Source organism: Pomacea canaliculata, linkage group LG7 (assembly GCF_003073045.1).
Source record: "Pomacea canaliculata isolate SZHN2017 linkage group LG7, ASM307304v1, whole genome shotgun sequence".
In the NCBI taxonomy this organism is placed as follows: Eukaryota; Metazoa; Mollusca; class Gastropoda; order Architaenioglossa; family Ampullariidae; genus Pomacea; species Pomacea canaliculata.
Window position 1 is genome coordinate 21,618,888 of NC_037596.1, and position 23,059 is coordinate 21,641,946.

The window sequence follows — 23,059 nt, forward strand, 5'->3', positions numbered from 1 at the left end:
CGGAATCAGTTCGAAAAGAAAAGCAATGACAGTGATGGCGGTTGGATGTGGGTCGACAACCAAAAGACTTTCCGCTTGCTCAAGACCCGTACACGTGAGAATAAGCAGCAAACCTGCGTGGTTGAGGACACAAAGGGCAACTTTCTCTGGGAGGACGACACCGCTGGAAGGAGTATGACAGACAACATTATCCTTCAGAACAGCCAGGATACTAATTAGAGGACCTTCAAGGGGAACAGAAGAGATACTAGCTGAGGAATAAGCTGGATTCAGAGATCTTGATGAAATAATATCGAATCAGTCGAATCCTCAACAAGAGGCACTTTGAGCATATTAACGATCTGTACTGGACACACTAGGTTTGGAGTCGACACTCCCATCAACACCTACACGCTCGACTTTAGTGTAGAATGTTGTGACAAGTGACAGACACAACCTAAAATAATAGTAGAAATAGGTGATAGGTTGTCAGCATTTTGGTATTTAGAACAAGAAGTTTAACTCATTCTCGGTGGCTGACTACGATCCACCACTAACTCTTCACTTGAATTCAATTGATCAGTGGTTCTTAAATATTTATAACAATTAATCTACAATTATAAAAATAGGATACACCATTTTCGGAAAGTAGGTCGCACTGGAAGAAATTAAAAAAACAAATCATTAAAAAAATATGTATCAACTTAAAGCGCCAAACAAATAACATTTTATTAGAACATCCAATAGAATTTAATTATTACTATTTTCGTGCCATTTTTGGCTATTGGATTACATATCCATGTCCAATTAAGAAACCGCAACTCACTCAAACATGGCGCTTGATAAACATAACAAAATACATGACTGATTGACTTTTCCATAAAGATGAATCCCTTAATGTACCAGTAGTTTTTTTTCTCTTACATAGTCATTTATTTACTGTTGGTGTGATGTATTTGTGGACGCTACCCTACTTGTGGAGAACTACGCCAGCGGTTTGGCGATACACTATGTTAAGGTATGTAAGTAGCTTTGTTCTCAAGGAAAAAAAAGCAGCTTTCAGAGAGGTGTTTAATACAGAAACAGGCCGTCATCTGGTACTATCCTGAGGTGACCTGAGGTCACCAACTCAGTGTGTGTGTGTCATTTGTGTTTGCCTCCTTGCGTTCTTGTTTCAGTGATTGGAAGAGAGAGAACGTGTGTGTCTGTGCGTGTGAGTCTTTTACTTTTTTTACACGCTTTTATTCACTACACAAACATAGATGTGATCTATGTGCTTTTCTTGTATTTATGTCCAGTTATTTACACGCCACAGACTTTCAAGCTGCCTGACAGCCACGGCAGGTGGGATCACAGCGGGCTGCCTTGCTCGGACAAATGAGCAACATCATTGGTGCAGCACGATGTAGAGCATCTGATCACATGTGATCATATGTTTAAACTTCGGTACGAATAGTGAGGAGGATGTGAATAAATAACTGTTCACAAATGTTTTTATTGTTTTCTTTACTGTTTTATCAAAATGAAAAACTTTGATTCAAACTTTTTGCACACAGAGCTTCAAGATGCTCTATAAAGACTTTTCAAGACTAAACAAATTCAACTGTAAATGTTATTTTAGGAATAAAAGTAAAAATTGAATTCTAGGAATAACATATTTCCACCGAGCTGCCCCTGAATTGCCTTCTGGGACAAATAATATTTTTTTTCTTCTCTTGTCATGACTAGTATAAATATTATTCATGGAATCACATGTAGGCACGTTAACATCATTCTAGCTCGTTTCGTGTCGAAAGCCATAAAGATCAAGATTTTTCATTCATTTTGTACTAAACTTAGAGCGTTAGCATCTAGTGTGATGGCACGTTGTTAAAATACCCTTACTTTTGATTGGCTACACGACTTGTTAAAACAAATGAGTCAAGTTCCGCTACTTTTAGACCTGACGACCATCTTAACAAACCCAATCACTGATGAGACAAACCTTTGAAGTTCCCTGAAATACCATTCTCTTAGCGAATGCATCGTTAATTCTCTGCGCACGTTTGTGTTTGTTTGTTTGTTTGTTTGTTTGTTTGTTTGTTTGTTTGTTTGTTTGTTTGTTTGTTTGTTTGTTTCAATCTACTCTTATTTCAACTACTTGAAATCTGTTTCCAACTCCCACCAACCTGGTCAACCGAAACAGTACCTGCCAGCCTTGACAGATGAATGATTCACTTTGTTGTGCTGCACAAAAGGACGTCAAGCTAGGGAAGTTTCGGATGTTGATACAAATTAAAAGACAATGTAAACGAATAACTGTTAATAAGTGCACCATTTGGAACACCTGAGCATACCTTCATTAAGTTTCTGCATTTGATTTGCGCCAACTGTCGCTATTCCATGTCCGTCATTTTGACTGGCGTGCGGCCTCCTCACGGGTACCTGCATCAAGTATATAAAAGTGGACATGAAGCTTGCCGGCACCAGAAGGAAGGACCGAAAACTATCGGAACATTTCAAGGTAACAATTCGTATCTTTCATGGGGGAATTTTCTCTTTCGTAATTTAATTCTGAGAAAGTACATTGGATCTAAACTTGCATGTATTTTGTTACAGTCTGTCTATAAGTGAAAATGATACCAGCAGAAAAAAAGTTATTTATAATTTATGTAACCTTTACTTACTTTTCACCTTTTGTTGTGTTGGTTGATATACTGTCCAGTCAGTATTTATCCAATATCCTTCCTCTAGGCTGTTTAATATGGATGACAAGACTGAGCCACAAAGCAAAAGTAGCTCCAGATACGAATTGGCTTTCGATTGAAACTTTTATTAGACATTAAAGATTTTATTGAGATTTATTTGTACAAGACATTTTTAACTGCGAATAAACAATTAATTCTTTCGTCTTCTGACTGTTGCAGTTCTTTGGTGAAGAAAATACACTTCATCATGGAAAGGTATTTACTTTTCGGACAAGGTTTTCTTTTTAATGTATGATGATAATTCCTAGTTAATAGTAAAGATCTTCAAAATAAGCTTCAATTAAACGACAGCATGTACTAATATAAAACCAATAATGCCGAAAGAGCTTAAAACTTAAGCAGTAGACACAAATATTACTATTTATCAGAAAACTGGGAAGAAAATGTAGGGACCTACTTTATATTTGACTATATAAATGTCTTCTAGACAACATTTAATTGACTTTTCAAAAAACTTTGTTCACTCAGTAAGATGCAGTTTGATATTTATAACATTATGCGCAAATTACTTTTTTTCACCTCTTTTTTAAGAAATGGCTTGAAGCTCTTTTAATTAAATTAAAATGGATTATCCATGCTACACTCCTAATAAGTGCCACGATTTGACTATTTTTATTTATATATTAACGTCAAACCAATGTGACTGATAAGTAAAACGTGATAACTGCTATCAGAATTTTCGCCGGGCTGAAAATAATTGCTTTACATAAACAATCATCGCTAAGTCTCATCTTCGGGTCGTTTCACAAAGGTTGTCATGCATTGTGTATCTCCCTGCTGCGGTCCCCTTACAAAAGCAACCATTTTCAAATCACCACAGAGTTTCCAGTTTTACGTGATGGAATTCAGTAGCTGATTCAACTTTAAGTTATCGTACGTGTCTTTCATGTGGACAGCACGCGCTACTAGAATAGATGGAAGACGCTTTCCATTGTGCATAACCACAGTCAATTTCCAAAAGTCTACAAAAAGTCTCTAGTCTTGTGGGTCATGAGTGATTTCTAAGACATCCATGAGGACCTAATTATCGGAACAGAATACCTGGTTACCTACCTTTATCAAGAAAGGCTCCAACTTCTGGTGGTGCTTTTGGTATGAAGAAACTGTGACGTCTTTTAAAAGATTCCGTTTTTGGAGTCTTTAACCTAACAATTCTGCCTTTTTCTTGACTAAGTCCAGATCACGAAGCAGGTCATTTAGTTCTTCCTGTGTTCTTTGTGGGGTTGTTGCACTGGATCACTGCATACTGACTGACCACGAAAAGAACAGGTCGGCTTACCCTCGTCCTTATCAGCTGAATCAAGGGAATATTTTGCTGGATGTTGTGGAACAGGAAGTCTTAATGTAGACAGAATGTTTGGGTAGACTATTCTCGACTTATTTGGCTTCGTTATCCCGCCCAGGTAAAAGAGGAACCAAGCAACAGCCATTTGTGTGATTGTTTGGCTCTTCACACCATTGGTACTGCAAACGGCATTGATGGTCTGTTGTATTTAACCACTGTGAAATCTGTCTTGCACGTGTAGCACACCATATACATGTATTCCAGACACAAAGTTTGTCTTGGTCGCCAATCTCGCATCCAAAGTAAAGATATTGTGCTTTCTTCACTTCACAAGTGATACTTTGCTTTTGGTTGGTAAATGTCACTTTCCCACAAATACAGCAAACATTGCACGTGGTATTAACGCACTTTTGAGAAGTTACTGTTGTGTCTTGTACCTAAATGGATAAAGTAATAACATTTTTAGGTAATAGTAGCTTAAACTGTCTCATTAAGTCAGAAATAATTTAAATGCTCAACCTTTCTAACGAGGCTATAAATAGTACACTGCTAACGTCAGCTTACTTCAGCAGCCGCCTGTCAGTCCTGCATTGCATCAGAAAATGACGCAATAAACTCTGGATGACGTGTGCTTGACGTAATTAAGCAATGTAAAGCAGCATGACATCATTCCAGACTTATTTAGGATGTTGTTAAAGTCCTACTGGATACATATAAACGGTAACAAATATACAATGAACGTTATCAAACATCTACGAACCGAGGGCCAAAAAAACTGTTCATAGTCATATGCGTGTTCAGCACAACAACATTCAACAGATTATGACCTTTTGAACTCAGTAATAACTTCAGTGTTGACCAATGTAATCATTCGTTTGTTTACAGTACAGTATACAGATAACTCTGTTTCATGAAAATCTCTGGTCTTTTTGTATTTTCGTGCAGACACGCTTCTAGAGTGGCTTTTCTTCTAGTTGTTTTTGCGCTGATCGAGTGTCAAGCCTTCACCTATACCAAACTGCCGAGGGACGAGAACTGGCCCTACAGTTATGTGTCTATTGGACCGGCTGGCGTGTGGGCTGTCAACCGTGCAAACAATCTCTTCTACCGCACGGGAACCTACGGCGACAACCCCAACATGGGCTCTGGATGGCAGTTTAAGGTAGACGGGGTAAATCAGGTGGATGTAGGTAGGGACACAGTAGCCTATATCAATCCTGCTAAAAGAGAAATGTTTCGTATTGAAGGCATCAGTAAAGCCACCCCTCTCGGGGCTGCCCCGTACAGCTGGGAGTGGTGGACGAAATACATTGGCATGTCTCTGAAACAAGACGTCCGATTCTCTGTTCGTATCGATACCGACAACAAAGTTCAGAGTCTAACATGGCGAACATGCTGGTGGGCCAGCCGCGTAACCAACTGGTGTTACAGTTATGATAGCTGGACCGAAAGTATTACCACTGGTGGCGCTGGCGCCTGGCTCACCACCAGCCAGTTGAAATATAAAACTGGAACCTTTGGCTACCCTGACACCGAGGGAGGAGCGTGGATCACAGTTGACTCGAGTCCGTTCCAACATGTCTCATCCGGCAGCGGGGTGGTGCTGGCCGTCCGTTCTAACGGGGAACTGGTGCAGCGCACAGGCATCACGTGCACCTTGCCACAGGGCACCGGCTGGTCCAGCATGTTAAACGGCATGACTCGGGTGGACACCTATGGGACCGTCGCCTGGGCCGTCGACACTGCCGGTGACCTGTACTTCATCAACCTGTAGAACTCGTGACAAATCTGAGAGTCACAAGTAGAAACGAACTTTCTTTGACTTAAAAATCTCTTACACCATCTCGTTCAGTAGTGCCAGTCACGTCAATGGCAATGTTTTTTGTGCAGCTATGTGACTTGGCACTCATTAAATTCTAAGCAGATAAAATCTTTTAATCCGCAGTGTTTTTTTTTCTTGTTTTTTCACGTCATCAATTGAATGCTTCGTGTGCACTCTATTGCCAATGTATGGAGAAAAGAAACTGGGAAGTTAAACAGCTCAAAGATTGAGACAACCGAAAAGAAAGATAAGAGAAAACAAATACATCTAAATCATTTCAATCCTGCAATACTTTGTCTATAGTCTGAGCAAAATCATGCATAAACAGTACTGCCTGTGGCATAATATGACAAAACACACACGAATGCATGTACGCATGATCGATGTTTCTTTCATGCTAGTTTAAAAACAAAGCCTGTATTATCGCGATATCGTTATACAAACTAGCACCTGACTCAAAATTAGTGACAAAGAAAAGTTTAAAAATATATCTGTTAACAAAAATTTCTTCTACAAACAGTTTTAACGTAAAAAAGAAAAGCATCTCTCTCTCTCTCTCTCTCTCTCTCTCTCTTTCTCTCTCTCTCTCTCTCTCTCTCTCTCTCTCTCTCTCTTTTTTTTTTTCTTTTTTTCTCTCTCTCTCTCTCCAAACACAGGCAAACATTTTAACATTTTCAGACCGAAAATCAAATATTTGTTAACTTAGTAGTTTAACATGACAGTTTAACAAGGAATTTGAACCCGAAAGATATCTTTCAGTATTAACCATTAAAAATGTTCAGAAATACTCTAATACGATTTAGACTAGGAATTAGCGAAATAAATATCAATAACAGATATTCTAACACTTTGATCAAAAACCGTCCTTTGTGCCAAGACAAAGCGGAAGATGAAGAACATTTTCTGCTACAGTGTCAAACCTATGTGGATATCAGGACCAAGTATCTTCCACCCCTGATAAACAGTGGATATCAGCAGACGACATTGGCTGTGTTGTCTAAAGGGGAAACACACGATATCAGAAATGTCGCCATGTTTATTTTTTATGCTATAAAGAGGCGCAACGAGAACGTTGAAAGTACTGAGCAAACAACTTGACCCCAGGTGGTTGGACTCACAGGACTGGTCACAATGTAAACAGGCTGGGGGCCGATGACCTAATATGTGTGAGAGAGAGAGAGCCCATGGGTGTGTGCGTGTATGGTGCGTGCGTAGCTGTAGGTGTGGAAGATGAGAGAGAGAGGGCAAATGAAGAACGGTTGGTAGGAGTGTAAGTGCTAGGTAATGAGTGATTGAAACAATACGAAAAAATCTATGCACTTTATGCTAATTTGCATATTCTACTTGTGCATATTCTACTGCCGAGAACGAAATGTATATCACGCCCTGCTTTGAAAGGGTCGTCGACCCATCAAAAAAAAAAATTCAATTCAATAGCAGCGAAAACTAAAACCTGCAAGCAGCCAGTAGTGATGGAAAACGGGAAGTAACCCACGTGATCCTTTGTCTCGTCTTTCTCTTCGCTTTATTGAAATATTTTTTTTTAAATTTGAGGTCTCAAGAATGTTTGCAAAAGGGCATGCATGCTAGTGTGCCTCATTTTTCATACACGTACTGCCATGAAATTCTTTTCTTCACACACTACCAGAAGAGTCTTGCTCACGTGCCTTATATTGCCACACTAGTTTTCCTCATATGCCTAATATTTCCCAAACACAATTTGATTTGAAACAATTAACAGCAGTAATTATACTATGTAAATCAGCAAAACCGCCAGACACATAAATGAACAGAATAGAATTTAAGAAAGAACAAAGTCAGTCGTGCCTTGACCCACAATTGTTGCTGTTGGAAACCAAGGACGTGTTAAGGTGGATTGCTGTCTGTCTGTCCATACCAACGTTTAGCCTCTTGCGAAGTGATCCGCTGTTAGTCTCGACGAGCCGTAACAAAGAATGTGACTAAACCGAAAGCTTTCTTGTATTATTCCTCGTCTTAGTAGTTAATCTGAAATGTGAATAAAACGGAAGCTATCTTGTCTCATGTCCAGTTTTAGAAGCTAACTGGAAAAATTCGTCTGCCAACAGTCCAGGGATATTAGTTCGTGTTGGAAACAAAAGGATAGGCGCGACAACTGACGAGGGCCCGACACTGTTGCCGATTTTGGGTGATAGTCAGCAGGTTCTGTGTAGTACGACCCTTCCAGTCTTTGACCTTCGTAAGCCAGTTCTTTCTTCGGCCACCGCGGCGTCGGTTACCCTCCAAGGTACCTTGAAGGATAGTTTTCAACAAGGTGTTGTGCCGGGTCACATGACCGAAGAAGACTAGTTTGCATCGCTTGATTGTTGAAAATATTAAAATGGTGTCCTACAACTGTGACAATATAACTTCGTGCAAAGTCGATGGTTCTATGTTTTCTTACCGTGCATACGGACGACAGAACACACACATACACAAACACACACACACACACCACACAACGCTGGATTATCCCCCTCAGATGACAATGAGGATGAATTGATTTGCTGCTGAATCGAGCCAAAGAGGCAGAAATTCAGAGGAAAGTTCACAGAAAGAGTTACAAAGAAGATGGCGGACGAAGAACATTAATTGTTTTCCCGCTCACTCGATCGGCCATTAAAGAGCAATTGCCTTTCTTATTTATGACGTTTTTTTTCTGCTTAGAGTGACGTGGAACAAATGACGCACACAAGACGTCATTTGTACAAGAAACAATTCACGACCTACCACAGCTTATCACAAATGACTGTAATCTCCATTTCCGTTTCCAGAAACCACGCTTGTGGAAGTCGCTTATAACTCTTAAAATAACTCTTACTGTGTGCGCTCTAAAACTGCTTAGCGAAATATTTAAATTATAGCGTAAGAAGCACAATAGATTAGAAATCAAAATTGTCTAGTTTACATTTTATATTAATCTTAGACAAAAAGACGACATGTCCAACAACCTTTTACCGGCGTTTGATCGTCACAAATTTATCCGCAAGAACTAATGAATAAGGCTTCCAAACATACCAATTTTAGCAGAATCGGGGATTTCGGCTCTACTACCTGCAGACAGCCTCGCACAGACGTACAAATGACGCATACATAGAAGAAAAAGTCGTATAAATCGCGGGAAGAGGACATGAAGTAACTGAAGAAATGTTTTCTGTATTCTCAAAGGGTGCGTTCCCAAATGGCTCGACTCCGAGTCGTACGATCGGTACACGAATAAATACACGTTCATGATCGGTAGGACCATCAAAGATTTCAAAAATGTGAAATATAAAACCCTAATTCTCCGCTGACGTGAAAGTAGTTCTTCAAAGTAAAATCTTTCTGGGTTTTTAAGTTGCGCAAAAGCCCTAAATAAACTTACAGGAACACTGGAAAAATCCAGCACTTTGAACTTTATATATACATGTATATAGATTTTCTCAGTTAAAATTTCTTCGGCGATCTACATACTTGAGCTATATATTCTCGTGACTGTTAAAAAAAAACTTTCAATATTTTTCCTAGAACAGTAAGTTTTAATAGTTTTAAAAGGCTGAGACGTAGACTTACTTTATATTCATGGATTTGTCCATTGACTGATATTGTTTGCTGTGGGGGTTGGAGTGGCACATGAGCAGACGTGACAGCTGACAAGGCCCACCACTCTCGCCTGCCTTGGATGATGATCAGTGGGTTCAGCACGGAATAATCATTCCATCTCTTCACTTTTGTACGTCAGTTCTCTATCTGGCCACAGTGACGTCCACCTCCGTCCATGGAACCTTGAAGGAGAGTCTACGAGAGTGTCGTTCCGATCATGTAGCCGAGCAAGACCCGATTACCTCGCCTGACTGTAGCAAGTAGGGGTTTATGGTGTCTTGTTAAAATGTTAACCATCATCTTTAAATATGTGTGTTCGAATACCTACAGATTCTTCTCTCTGTATCGGCAAATAAGGTCCACAGTTTAAATCCACACAGAAGGATTGGTGCTAATGGTATGTAAAAATTGTAATTTGAAGTAAACTCGGTGTCATGACTGCACCCGATCCTTTCCGGCATAGCCATTTAATTGCCACCTCATTTGTCGTGCATCTCATGGATAAGGTATTTTTTTTTAAATATAAAATATATTTTATTTCGTCACATCATAACATTGCATGACAGAGAAGTAACTTGCCATCAATACAATCATATGTCAGCTGAACAAATCGCAGATTCTGCTTCCTTTATTTACCATAATTCCTTGAGTGTACATGTGGGCCATAGGCATATGCAGTCATAACTTCTGGAGTAAATATTATAGATGAAGTCAAAAGTTCAACCCACTCCCAAAAAGTTAGCCTTTCTAGTAAGGGTTCTTTATAAATATTCCTTGAAGGTCATCCAGCATGTAAAATTTGCATAAAGTGCCATACAACACACAGTGACAACTTACAAGAGATCAAGATCATCACTGCTGCAGTATTCAAAAAATTATGTGCAGTTCTAAATCAAAGTTCATATCAAAAAGAAAAATAGTTTCTTTAAGTAAAGCCTTCATTCAGCTATATTCTGCCATTGGATTAGCACGCCTTCATGCAGCAATGCTTTTAATTCAAGTCTGTATTTCTGATCCTCCACTATAAAACCATTTCTGCAATATATAAAATAACTATGGCCTTTATCTGTTAAAAACTTTTTTTTCCAGTTTACGTGAGCACATGGGCATAAGTTTGTCAATATCATGACATACATGTTCCCAGAAAGCAAAAGATTTTATGCATTTGTCTGCCTGGCCACAGACTATGCCAATCTGTAAGTATATGCTATGCTGTAGCAGTTGTTTGATGCTGACCTGATATCGAAAAAAGTACAATAGTGCATATACACTTGCCTCAGAATGCCAGTGTAAAGAAAACTACTTCTGCCACTTTTGCCATAGTCATTCTTACTATGCACATTCCATAAAACCATGGACAAGTTGGAGATGTAAAAATAATTAAGTTTTGCATGCAAATGTATCTTTGGACCATGTATAAGCACACATGAGTGCACTTAAGCACAAGTATATACATGGATGCATTCTTTTATTTATACTTTAAAAAGTAACAACACTTACTCTTTCTACTATGCTTTGACCTATTCAGAGCTTGTGATTAACAACTGCCACACATAGCAATATATCATAGGTTGAATATGATTTTTCTAAAGACGTTTAGTTTTAAAAGAAGGGTTGATTGAGTGAAAAGAAATTGTATCCTGTCAAAATAAGGCTTCAATAACAAGGATTTGCACTTTCGTGTCCACATCCTGTCTGGAAAGAGAAGAGGATAAGTTTGTGTCTCAAAAGGAGAGTATCACAACACAGAATAATATAGTAACAGCCAGACCTATTTCTGAAATGTTAGTGAGTGCTATTGCATTTCGCTAATTGTGATTAGTCTACATAGATGTAGCTTTAAAAACCGGATGTCTGAAGCAAGTACACAAAATTTGTAGTGACTGGCTAGCCTTGCAAGGAAGGTAAAATCAATACATAATGGTGCCCTATATACAATCATTAATGCAGCATAATAAAGTAGTACAAGCAGCCACTGACAGAGGCACTTTTCTGTCAGGCATAAAATATCTCTACCACAGATAAAATATGATGGCGTTGATGATAAAACATTGCATAAATGGTAATGATCCTGGCATATTAGACTGTACATTATTGAGAAAATACATAGTAAACTCTAAAGAAAAACATATAAGGGATATATCATGCACATCCATTGTAGATTAACTTGCATTTAAACTTATTACCATTATACCAAGAAAAGGGAGGAAAAGGAAGAAGCTGGAAGGTTTAAAATGCGCCTGCTTATCCTCATTGTAAATACTTTTTCACTTTTTTTGCAATTCCCTGGTATTATTATTTAAAATTATTTAACCCCTACCCACTCACCCCAAATCTCTCAATATGTAGAAATGAGCTGGTTATAATTACGATAACCACTGTTGTGAAAAATGTCTGATTTGCAATTTATTGTATGATAATATTTTTCTTCATAGTATCTTTTCTTTACTTCTATTACAAATGCACACCCAATTGCATATTAAAACATCTGTTTCTGTAAATATAATTTTTTTTTCTTTTAGTAAGGCTGAATATCTTATATAATTCATATTCATTTTGGAATCCAAATATGATTAATTGTTTGTTTACTTCAATATGGTTACAAGGAAGACATGTTTCTTATAACCTAATAAAACAAGATAGCACACCAGTGAGAACACTCTAAAGTCTAAACTAAAGAGAACTGATCTGACATTATGCCTTATATGTAAGTTTGAGAAGTACAGAAAAAACCAATCTGAATTTGTCATTCAATCGTCCTGTTATCTGGAAAAAAACTAAGTTTGTTTCACATAAATCCTGTTCTCATTATGGAAACAATATATGCATACCACCTTCTGTCTCAAAAAAACCACTGGCTCAGTTTAGCTTACTATTTATTCCTGCAGTAACGGTTGGTAAAATCCATAATCAGCTGTCCAGTATATCGAACCTTACGTCTGAGCTTCTGTTGCTCATCCTTACAATGACCGCAACATCTGGCTGCCGCTGTTTTCGCGCTGGCTTAGCTGGTTGCACGTGGTACGTGGGAAACTGCGCAGATAAACAATACAAACATGTTTACAAATTCTCCTAATACTTCGTACAGCAAAATTAGCATTATTTTTAAGTTCGAGTCACAATATTTAACACTTGCCACGTCACTTATATCATTGTTTTGATAAAGTGAACAAAATAACGAGTGAGCAGTGAGTGATCTCCATTAAATTGTAGTACTTCATACAAAAACATGAAACCTGTCAAAAAAATCTTAATGGGAGTTAGAAGTAAAATTGAATCAAGTGATGTGTCCTAACACTTCAATTTTTGTTGTGTGCAGTCGTCTTTTTAAATAATACACTTGTAGCAGATGATATAAGATGTTATGCGTGAAGTTATCTACTATATACCCACATACACTGCGACCAAACGATTCCAATCGTCCAATGTTAACAGCAGCCACATCGAAATTTCAACATGCTCAAAAATGATCATGCTCATTTTGAAGAAAAGTAATAAAAGATCAGCGATCACCAATATTCCCCAATTAAGAAATGAACCTACTCTAATAATACAGCAATGACCGTGTAGCATCTCGGGGCAGTGGTCGAGTCATCCAATTATCGAATGGTCAACTGAGCAGAATGTTAAAATTCGTCATAGCCGCATCTTTAGTAATAATAAATAAGAAAATAAAATATGAGTATAGTATATTATTGCATGGGCTGTCCATTTGTTACTACCAAACGATCCCTAAATGCTCTACGTCGCTTTATTTTGCTTCACCCCGACATTTGCATGTCAAGTAAAGGCATGGTTGATGACTACTAGATGACTATTGAGCAGCATTGTACCGCAGTCCGTGAGATCGTGTCTGCTGAGCTCATCCTTCATACCACGTGATCGTCCAACGTAACACGTGCACAAGGATATTGTAAGATTGAAAGATGCGGAATAAGATTGATAAAACCATATGAATTTAATTTTGATGGTTAATTGATGTGAGAATAACTTCTCTATTAAGATGTAATCATTAGCCGCCTATAGTGTTGTGAAATAGGATAGTGGTTTATGAGTAGGGTTCTTGTTGCACCATGCTCTTGACCTCAACTTTTATACCAAGCACTCGACACGTGCTCATGAGCGTGAGTCTAGCTGTGCTGTTTCAATTGCACATTTTATTATCGCTATTATTATCCAAATGATCTAAACGTGGGGCAAAGAGTGGAACATATGCCGTGTAAATATCAAGCTATATCTATATAATTATATATTATTTTATCTGTTGGTCTTGAAACGCCTGCCATTTGCGTTTGCGTTCGTGCGTGCTTGTGTGTCAGTAGAGATGCGAGAGTAAAGGAGAGAGACCTTTAACCTTTGATCATTTATTGACACCACCGTTGAGTTGATGTCAATAGGTAAGTCATCAATATTCAAAAATACGTTGGGTCGTTATTTAACTGATTCTTGACCTATGACGGAGTGTTAGGGTCTTGCTCCATCTGTCACGTGTTTGCCTGTTATTAGAGCGCCTCCAGGATCGGCCCACACGTTCTTGGGGAGAAATCGTATTCAATGTCATATAAAAAAATAAAGTTTAATCGTTGTAGCTGTGTCTGTGCATAGGCTGGTGGTCTATGCAACAAAAATAAATTACTTTTGCCAGATTCAATAGTATCCGGCTTTAACCAAAAAAAGAGAGGTGCTGATATAAGTGCTTATTTTTATATGATGTGTTGACAATTTTAATTGCTAGCTCCACAGTTCAAATTTTTTAACTCGTCACAATTAATTGTACTTCTATGGGTGAAACTAGCTTAAAACACATCTGAAAACAAAAAGACATGGGAAAAGAAGGAGAAGCATCATATAGTTGAAACAAGATGCATGGTGTGAGACTTCTTTAGTTCATCTTTAAGCTATAAACATATAATCCTTCTTTAATCTAAAAATTTCCCGTTTCTCATTTTTGTTATCTTAAGCAGCTGTACAGAAGAACTACGGGTGCATGAAGATTTCAGATCACATCAAAGAATGGCTGCGTTTTGCAGCATAATGAGACGGTAGTAAAATGGAGAGAAAAGAAACTAACTTCCAGAATATTTTATGGAGTTGACACCTATGTTTCTGTGAATTTTCTTTAGTTTTAGTGTACTTTTGTGAATCTACGTTTCTTCGTTGTGATTTGGTGTGCTGACATCCATTGGATATACTTTTTATGCACTTTTTAATTTTAAAAAATCATCTTCAATTACCCAGTTTTCTCGCTGCACTGTATTCACAAGCAAATACTGCAAAACTGTTCATTAAACAATCTCCTCCCGTTGTGACAACGGTGTCCTTTTAATACTTTATGCTTTAAAGTCTATTAGTTTAGCTTTAGCTTATTTCTTGCAACTCCCAAGGGTTGCAACATCACTTCTCCTTTAAATATTTGAAATTGAAATATTTTAAAATGTTAATTTTAGCAAATTCATTTGCCTTGATTTATCACTGCTTAATTAGTCCCTATGCGTTTTTCTTTCTGTTGAGTATCATATGCATCCATCTTTATCGTAGATTGTCATCATTTGTTTTACATATAAGATTAATTGTTATTGTATAATGTAAATGTCTCCTGTGTTAATATGATTTAATAAAACGGAACATTTTAATCTTCTATGTGTGTTGTTTCTACCATGTTTAGAGGACTGCAACGTGTATGTGTGAAAATAAAATATTCTTTTGTTTGCTAAACATTTAAATTACATTTGAAAACGTTCGTGAAGTTTTTTGATAAAGGTTGTGAGTACACGTTACTAAAATATTACTTCAATGGGCATGATAAACTTTTTATAAACATTTGGTGAGATTATTATTCAAGTATTTTATGAGACCATTTTATAAACATTAATAAAATGTTACAGTTAGCAGCTTAGACTTTGGGGTCTTTATCTCGAGGTAGCGAAAGGCATATAGGTCTGGCATCTCAGCCCGTGTTTGATCCTGTATCACTCAATGTGAGACGTTGATACCTGATTTCATAAATGACTCGGGAAAAGTAAATCCTGGAAAAAAAGATTTGTACCACTTTTACAAAATACTCGCTCCGAGTTAAGTGTTGTATCTCACACTTCATCTGCAGCTACTGATTTACTCAAAGACCCCCAAAGTTATCAGCCAACCTTTAACGTCAGGTCTGTAGAAACTGTCATTAACTCTCAACATCTTGAGAGGCAGACGAGGGACAGCAACTAGGCGCAAGGCAAAGCTTTTGTATGTCTTCACATGAAATGAAATTATAGTCATGTTAATGTTTTTCCTTATCAGCTTTAATGTATTCTATGAATGGTGAAACAGAAGAGATAAAATCGTTCTTTAGACATACAGGTGATTTTTTTAATTGTGGTCTCTACTGACATGCATTGCTACAATGATGCGGATAGCTTGTCTTTGTTAGTCAAGACCGAGCACAACTTTACACATCGTCGTATTGTTTAGATGCGAGAGACCCAAAACTTATTTTGCGATTAAGGCCCAGCTCATTCCACACGCTTCATGGGCAGAGATATCAAGGTAGGGTTCTGTCCAGTGGTTGGCATCAACACATTGTTTCTTTTTCCCGCAGGTGAAGTCAATGCAGAATTCAAGGTTCTTGGCCCACAAAGTGGCGGTGGGGGGCACCTCAATCATCCACTGCAACATGCACTCGCCAAATTTTGGGTTGGTTACGTCAAGATAGTCTTGTGTCCAGGAATTGGCAGGGGCGCTGATTGTAAAGGGTGTGCCCACAGGCCCACAGGCACAGGGGGACCACGTTGGATACCAGCGGAAATTCACCTACAATCACAGAGAAAATACGGTAAATACTCTATAATAGTTAACTAGCTTGTTCAGAGTAGTTTTATTATCTCATCTTATTCCAGTGTTAAGAACACTGCTAACAAATCTGACCTTGACAGACTTAAACCAGTCTGAACTCTCGGTTGTCGATAGCTTCCAGACTAGCCTGCAGCCGGTGTCGCCGAGGTAGGTCTTGTCCATGTACTGTTGCGTGTAACGGTTTGGCTCAGCGCACAGGGTACTGGTTGATTGCCCATTGCACTGGTCTGCGCTGCCCACTGCAGTAGATCTAAAGCAGAAGGTGGTTCGGTCTGAAAACCATGCTGGAACGCTCACCTGTTTAACATTTCAGGTGCAAAATTTCAATGCCTCTTGCTGAAAACAGAAAGCTTAGGATAATCAGAATTTCACAAAAACCAAATATCTTTGATTTTTGTGCAGTTACTGTTTGAAAGAGATGTAGAGCCGTTTACTCGTGCAGCTGATGATTTGATAGTGAAACCTGCCGTTTATTAATCAACAGAGGAAGGTTTATATATATATATTCAAAACATGTGTGTGAGACTATACATACATTATACAAACATAATTATTATGAATTTTGTGCTTTTAGAAAAAGTGTTTCCTTTGAAGCCGTTTAAAGGACACGACCATTGAGGTTAGGTAAGGTGTTGTGCAACGTGTGATGTATACACCGCACAATCACGCTCACAAAGGAGCATCATCTCATCATTGAAGACAAGCAGAGAGGCAAAGTACGACGGATGAAATTAGAAACCACTGAGCAGACAAGTAGTAAAAAAGAAAGTTAAAAGACACAAGAGAAATAAGCAATCAGCAGTAAGGATGGAGAATGTCATAAATCTGCAGAAGAAGACGAGAATGAAGAGAATTCAATTGACTAAAACAACACAACTCTTGACAACTATGTTTATTGGTGTAAAGAGTACTATTTGTGGAACAGGTGTGTTTTTAGTACCAAGATTCGATGACCTTCGGTGGTTGTTTTAGTGACAGGGGTAGTGTTCAGTCCTCAGATAAAGAAGATTAGCTGGGATGTAGGGAAAAAGAAATTAATATAACTAGGACAGACTCACGCAAAGAAATTAAAACACAGAACAGACAGTGTGTAGTAAATGCGAGAACGGATGGGTAGCCAGTGAAGTCAACGTAAGAGAGGGGTCACATGGTCCTGTTTTTTAGCTCTAAGTACCAGACGTTGATACATGTGTGAATTAGTCATATCCCTTATTGAACTCATGGGAGAGCTTTACATAATCCTTGGAAATCTTAGTCCACTTCGTTGTATAAGAATTATGCTTACTAGTATCATCACTGTCGCAAAAATAAATTTTTTAGATAAGACGTACACGGATAACCTATCTCACAGATTTTTCCCACTTTAAACATTTTAAGTAATTGCATTCTAAACTTATAAAGCTTATTGCTAATCGAGTATTTGAAATTGAGCAACCTCAAGACTTTTGAGGACTGTTCTATTAAATGCTAGTGATTACACTCACCTTAATTACTCTTCTAATTAAATCCTCAAATCGCTGATTACTTTTGACTTAAATCATTACTTAACCTCTTTAAAATTAGTTTTGTATTTTAATACATTATACTAACTTTTAAACTGCTTCCTGTGTCTTTTCTCGCTACTTGCTATTTGAAGAACTGGATAGGAAATCTCTTTACGGCATCTTGAGCTTTTTTTTTTCAAAACGGGTACGATGTAATAAACCTCGCCTAGAACTCACTTGATCCTCGATGGACTGTAACAGCTTTTCGTCCTCGTCGCTGAATATCGTCTTCTTCTTGAGGTTTTGAAGTTGCGCCGAAAGGTCTCTTAGCTCATTATGACCAACTGTCCAGCTGTTCAAACGTATATAGGTTAATCGGTCAAGGTTGGCGACCTTCGCTTTCAGAAGGTAGTTCTTCACGGCAAGTTCCATAGATGCTCTCTTAGTAGTGTCCCTGCATTGTAGATTACATATTGTAAAGTCAATACGCCCTGGAGGTCACGTGAAGGATTATAAGCTACGTGTACTGATAAATCATTACTTAGAATTACATGACAATGATACAGATTGTTTCGTTCTCACGATAAATTGAATATGTATATTTTTTATCCTCTAATTTTTGAGAAGATAAATTATATTTACTGAAATCCTAATACCTACGCGATCAAACTGCTGATAGTACTCAGTGTCCCGGACATGAAATATGGGAGCTTGGCTATGGTCGGCTGCCACTTAGTCAGACCATCCGCAGCCAGATTGGTTTGGCCACCAAAAAATCTGTTGAGAAATTCACCAAGAAAAGGGCATATCAGTATGTATTTTTACCGACTTTTTTTTAACGCTCATAACTTTTGATACATACAGTGATAAGCGGACAGACTTATTCCAGTTCGTGAATATCGAGTGTTAAAACAGTTGGTTTGAAAACTTGTAAATAGGAGCTTTAAATATCTTTATGCAAATAGACACAGCCGCAGTTTCAAACATCGCTAACAAAGAACTAAATACTCTATCTCATTTTTTCACAGATTACTCACTTAGCAGTAATCAATGATGATTCCTTAAATTCAATCACTTCTTTGCTCTGATCTGATGATCCTCCCGTTTCAGTAGAGAGGATGCTGGCGAATGTTGCTTTGATATTGGCCTCTACTTGTTGAGAATTCTTGTTCTGGAAATACGACATGTCTGTTTCAGACGTAAACAAGAACATTCCTCCTAGTTTGCCCTTGTTGAAGTAGTGAGTGCCATACGTTTTGATGAAATCGTAGTAACCTTCGGTGTCAGCAGTAAAGTCTGAGGGAAGTCTGCTCAGAGTCTGCAGTGGGTTTTGCCCAAGTAAAAGATTAGGCGAGAGGTTGGCTGAGCACGTGGTGTACACAGCAGACATCTGAGACACCGTGCGGCCGTATTTTGTAATAGCTTCCTGCACGATAAATATTATTATAAGATGAAGTTCATTAAATAATATCAGATTTTTACAAAGTTTGCATTTATTATAACTTTACGACACTGTTTAAACTGCGTAAAATCTTAAACGCAATTTAAAAAAGCAGTATGCTTACACCAAACTTGGCTGTATTAACATTAAATTACTTTCAATTCAGAAAGAAAATTAACAGGATTTTATAGAATTTCAGTGTGAACGCATTTAAACAGGAACGTTTGTCACGAGTGATCATTCTAGTGAACGGGTTGGGCCTCGATATGTTGACAACACCAAACACTATAATTCCCTTCCGGAATATCTGACCGTCTGCTACAGAGGTTTCTCAACTATTTATCATAGTATATGATGAATATCAAAGTACATGTATCTTAATTAGTTGTTAAAATTCAGCTTTCCCATCGAGATCATCAGATGGTACAAAAACTAATAAACTAAAACATTTTATCTGTGTTTCGTGGGTGGGTGTGTGTGTGAGGAGGGGTGTTGTTTGAGGGTGTGTGTGTGTGTGTTTGTTTTCAAAAGCCGAACAACTTTGTATGTATTTCATTACTACAATAAAGGATCCAGTTTGTTATACAAAATAGTCCTTAAATGTAAAGCGTAATCTTAATATATTTTTCTGAATATGAACTAGTTCTTTCATGCTAAATATCTCTAAAATACACATTATGACTTTAAAAAATTGCAAGGACTAATAATATGTGTGTCTATAACATTTGACCTCTGACCTGCATCTCTGCGTACGACGCGCTCGAAGAAAAGCCAGCCTTCGCTGTATCGACACTGATGCCAGCACTGATAGAAAGCGCTTGACTAATCTGACTCTCGCTTTTAATTGTCGTCACACTTGAAGTCTGCTGCCCAGATGACTCAATAACCACGCTGTCTACCTGGTCGGGAACGTCAAACGATTCCTGCAGGACAGAAGAAGCAGTACAACAAAGTGATATCACTTCCCTGTCTATATTCTATGTAGATGGTCCTTTTTGAAGTTTTAGTGTAAAGTATACGACTAAAACACATGGGTTTGTTTCTTAAAGTTGCTAAGTGGAACTCTTTATAAATCAGTAACTTCAGCACGTAATTAACGCGATTATCAATGAACCAAGATTATACTTGAAAAAAAGACAAGAACTGTAGTAAGGGTGTTATTTTCGCAACTAGCAATCTGAATTCTTTTAAACATGTTAAAACAAAGAGTCCCACTCGTGTCCTATAATAATAATAATAATAATAATAATAATAATAATAATAATAATAATAATAATAATAATATAATAATAATAATAATAATAATGGGAATTTATAACACGCAGCGGTACGATCGAGATAGATCGCACTCTCTGCGTAGCCGTAGACCAATAATGATAAAGGATTTCTGGGAATCAACTTCTATCTGGTCCTTTAACCATCTTGAGAATAATATACACGCATTCTTCATGCAATAATTCCACTTGTAATGAAAATTTGCTTCTAATTCAAACAGTTAACTTACTCCATCAACTATCGTAGTTTGTCCTCGATCACAAGTGTAGTCGGCCACAGCGCTTCTAAACCCGTTGTCTCCAAGATCAAACAAAGGAAGAAGGTCCAACTAAGAACATATCAACATATATTTCAAGTATTTCTGCAAGTATATCCACGCATACGTAAGGCTAAGTTTGTGAGATGCTGTCGTTTGTGGCTCAGTACCATTTGAGCGATACGTATGTCTTAAAATACAGAGTTTAGAAATGATTAGAGTTCAAACAGAAACATTAAATAATCATTATAAGGGACACATTAGAAATCATAAACAATGTACTTTTTCTCAGAGGAAAGCAGGATTTGAGTATAGACACTAATATTTTGACTAAACACCGCCTGATGTTTATCTTGCTGGTAACTCTTTCCTCTCTCTACTTAAAGATAGCATTAACACACGCGGTTGGAGGAACCCCCAGGGTATGTCTCATTTGCGCCCTCAGTTTTTATCCATACTCTAATTCAAGATACGAAAGGAATAGTTCTGTTGAGCATGTTAAAGGGTAAGCAATGTCGACCAAAACGGTTACACAGAAAATAATTAATATGTCGGTGAACAGGTATTATTCTTAAATCACGCTAATTTATTATACATAACATGTGGACTATCATGTAGATAACAGCTATCACATCACAAAGTGAAGAAAGTAGCAATAAATATTTTAACATTGTATATTTAATCTTATTTTACTATGAAACGAAGAAGGAGATTAATGCATGGTCATCCGATAATTCACATTCAACAACATAATTTAGCAATTTTAATGCAAAAATATTCAAAAATGGGAACAACCGTCGTTTGTATACATCTACATCCTCACTGATATTATGAAATCAGTTAATGATTAGATGGATTTTATTTAAAACAAACCTTTGATTACCTAAGATAGCAAAACCAGTTAGGCTAGGGGGATTGTCTAAAAAAACACCGCTTGCAACTGGATCTGTAGTATAAGTGAAGACAGCTTTACCTCCTCTAAAGTATGGCTTCCATTCTACATCAGGGTCAACTAGAAAGTCCCTCGTGTTTCAAAGTATTTTTATCTTCTTTGTAAAAGCTACCTTGTGATGTCTACGCCAACTCTCAGCTTGTCAAGCCCCGGGACGATCTTCGGACAAACTCTGGCTCCCTCAGAGTGATCCAGGCTGCAGACGACAATCAGCAGGAGTAGCTGTGACACTACCCACCATCTCAGTTGAGACATCCTGACAGAAATGGTTCAGGACTGGAACGATAGAGGATTGGCTGCAAAAGACAAACTTCAGTCATAGTCAGGGCGCTTGCTGCAATTAGCGCTGTCTTTTCTAAATTTTAATCATAAATTAAGCAGTACTCTGCTAACATAATCACAAAACTGTTCAACATAATTCAGATACCCATAGACAGTCGGCACAAACGACGTTTGAGAACTCACCTACAAGCAGTTGATACAGAAAAACACACCTGAGACCCAACAAAGATCTCATTCATTATCGACGTCTTTTATACTCTCAAGTCATGTTAAAAGGTACCATCCACTACCGTTCACAGAGGAATAGCCAATGAAATTTAGAGGAGGAGACATTTCTAGGGCCCTCCTCTGTATCCAATTTCCCCAACAGCCTGGACAGGCGAAACAGTAGCTGTCAGGAGTGAGAGATGAATGGGTGTGACACGCGACAGGTACAAGCTATGATAATAGCCTAACGTAGGTGATGGCTTGTAAGCATTTACAAGCTCGTACTTAGCAGGTATAAGCTATGATAACATCATCCCATGTCGCCCATTAGCACTTAAAGACAAGACTCAAATGACTATCCACTTACTGCTTTTGTTAATTACGAGTTAGCTAGCTGTCCATTCTCCACATCTGTTATCTCTGTGTCTCTAATGCCTTTTGTGCGTCCTCTTCGTGTGTGCTCATCGTTTTGTTGCCTCATGTTCTAGACCTTCACTACATAGGTATAGCTTTTTGTATCAAGCACTCAACGCGTGCTCCTACTTGAGCGTGAGTCTGCGATGTGTAAACTGTACATTTTATAGGTATTAGTGTTATTCTCGTGTGCGGACGTTTTCGTTTCGGAGCCGGAGGACGTTTGTGGACGTTTCGGAGTCGGACGTTTGCCGACGGCGTTTCGCCGACGACGTTTCACCGCATTATGTCAGAGAGAGAGAGAGAGAGCTTACTTACTTCTCAAAGAATGAAAGTAACTACTAGATTACACAATAATTCTTTATTTCAAACAAATTTTACACCACAGACTTCACAGACAGGTCACAGATTATGCGCAACAGCTTTGAGAAAAAACATTGATTGGCGAGAGAATGTGTGAGCTAACGGTTCACAT

General features: G+C 38.0%; 2 protein-coding genes and 1 long non-coding RNA gene across 3 annotated transcripts; 2 read left to right on the forward strand and 1 right to left on the reverse strand.

The window, feature by feature from the left end:
- Positions 1 to 989: 989 nt before the first annotated feature.
- On the forward strand, positions 990 to 5,955 carry LOC112567531 (perivitellin-2 31 kDa subunit-like). Its single transcript, XM_025244226.1, has 4 exons — positions 990 to 997; positions 2,435 to 2,482; positions 2,886 to 2,921; positions 4,957 to 5,955. Exons 1-4 carry the CDS (start codon positions 990 to 992, stop codon positions 5,783 to 5,785), a joined length of 921 nt encoding a protein of 306 aa, XP_025100011.1. The 3' UTR covers positions 5,786 to 5,955.
- A 7,703-nt stretch (positions 5,956 to 13,658) lies between these two features.
- Positions 13,659 to 15,908, forward strand: LOC112567708. The gene is made up of 2 exons (XR_003099861.1): positions 13,659 to 13,830; positions 14,398 to 15,908. It is a non-coding gene; the product is annotated as an uncharacterized LOC112567708 (long non-coding RNA).
- LOC112568975 (perivitellin-2 67 kDa subunit) lies at positions 15,706 to 22,250 on the reverse strand. Its single transcript, XM_025246583.1, has 9 exons — positions 22,147 to 22,250; positions 21,795 to 21,977; positions 20,703 to 20,803; positions 19,936 to 20,121; positions 18,795 to 19,183; positions 18,418 to 18,534; positions 17,995 to 18,211; positions 16,346 to 16,570; positions 15,706 to 16,231 (listed from the first exon to the last, which is right to left on the reverse strand). Exons 2-9 carry the CDS (start codon positions 21,934 to 21,936, stop codon positions 15,911 to 15,913), a joined length of 1,698 nt encoding a protein of 565 aa, XP_025102368.1. The 5' UTR covers positions 21,937 to 21,977; positions 22,147 to 22,250; the 3' UTR covers positions 15,706 to 15,910.
- Between the last annotated feature and the right edge of the window lie 809 nt (positions 22,251 to 23,059).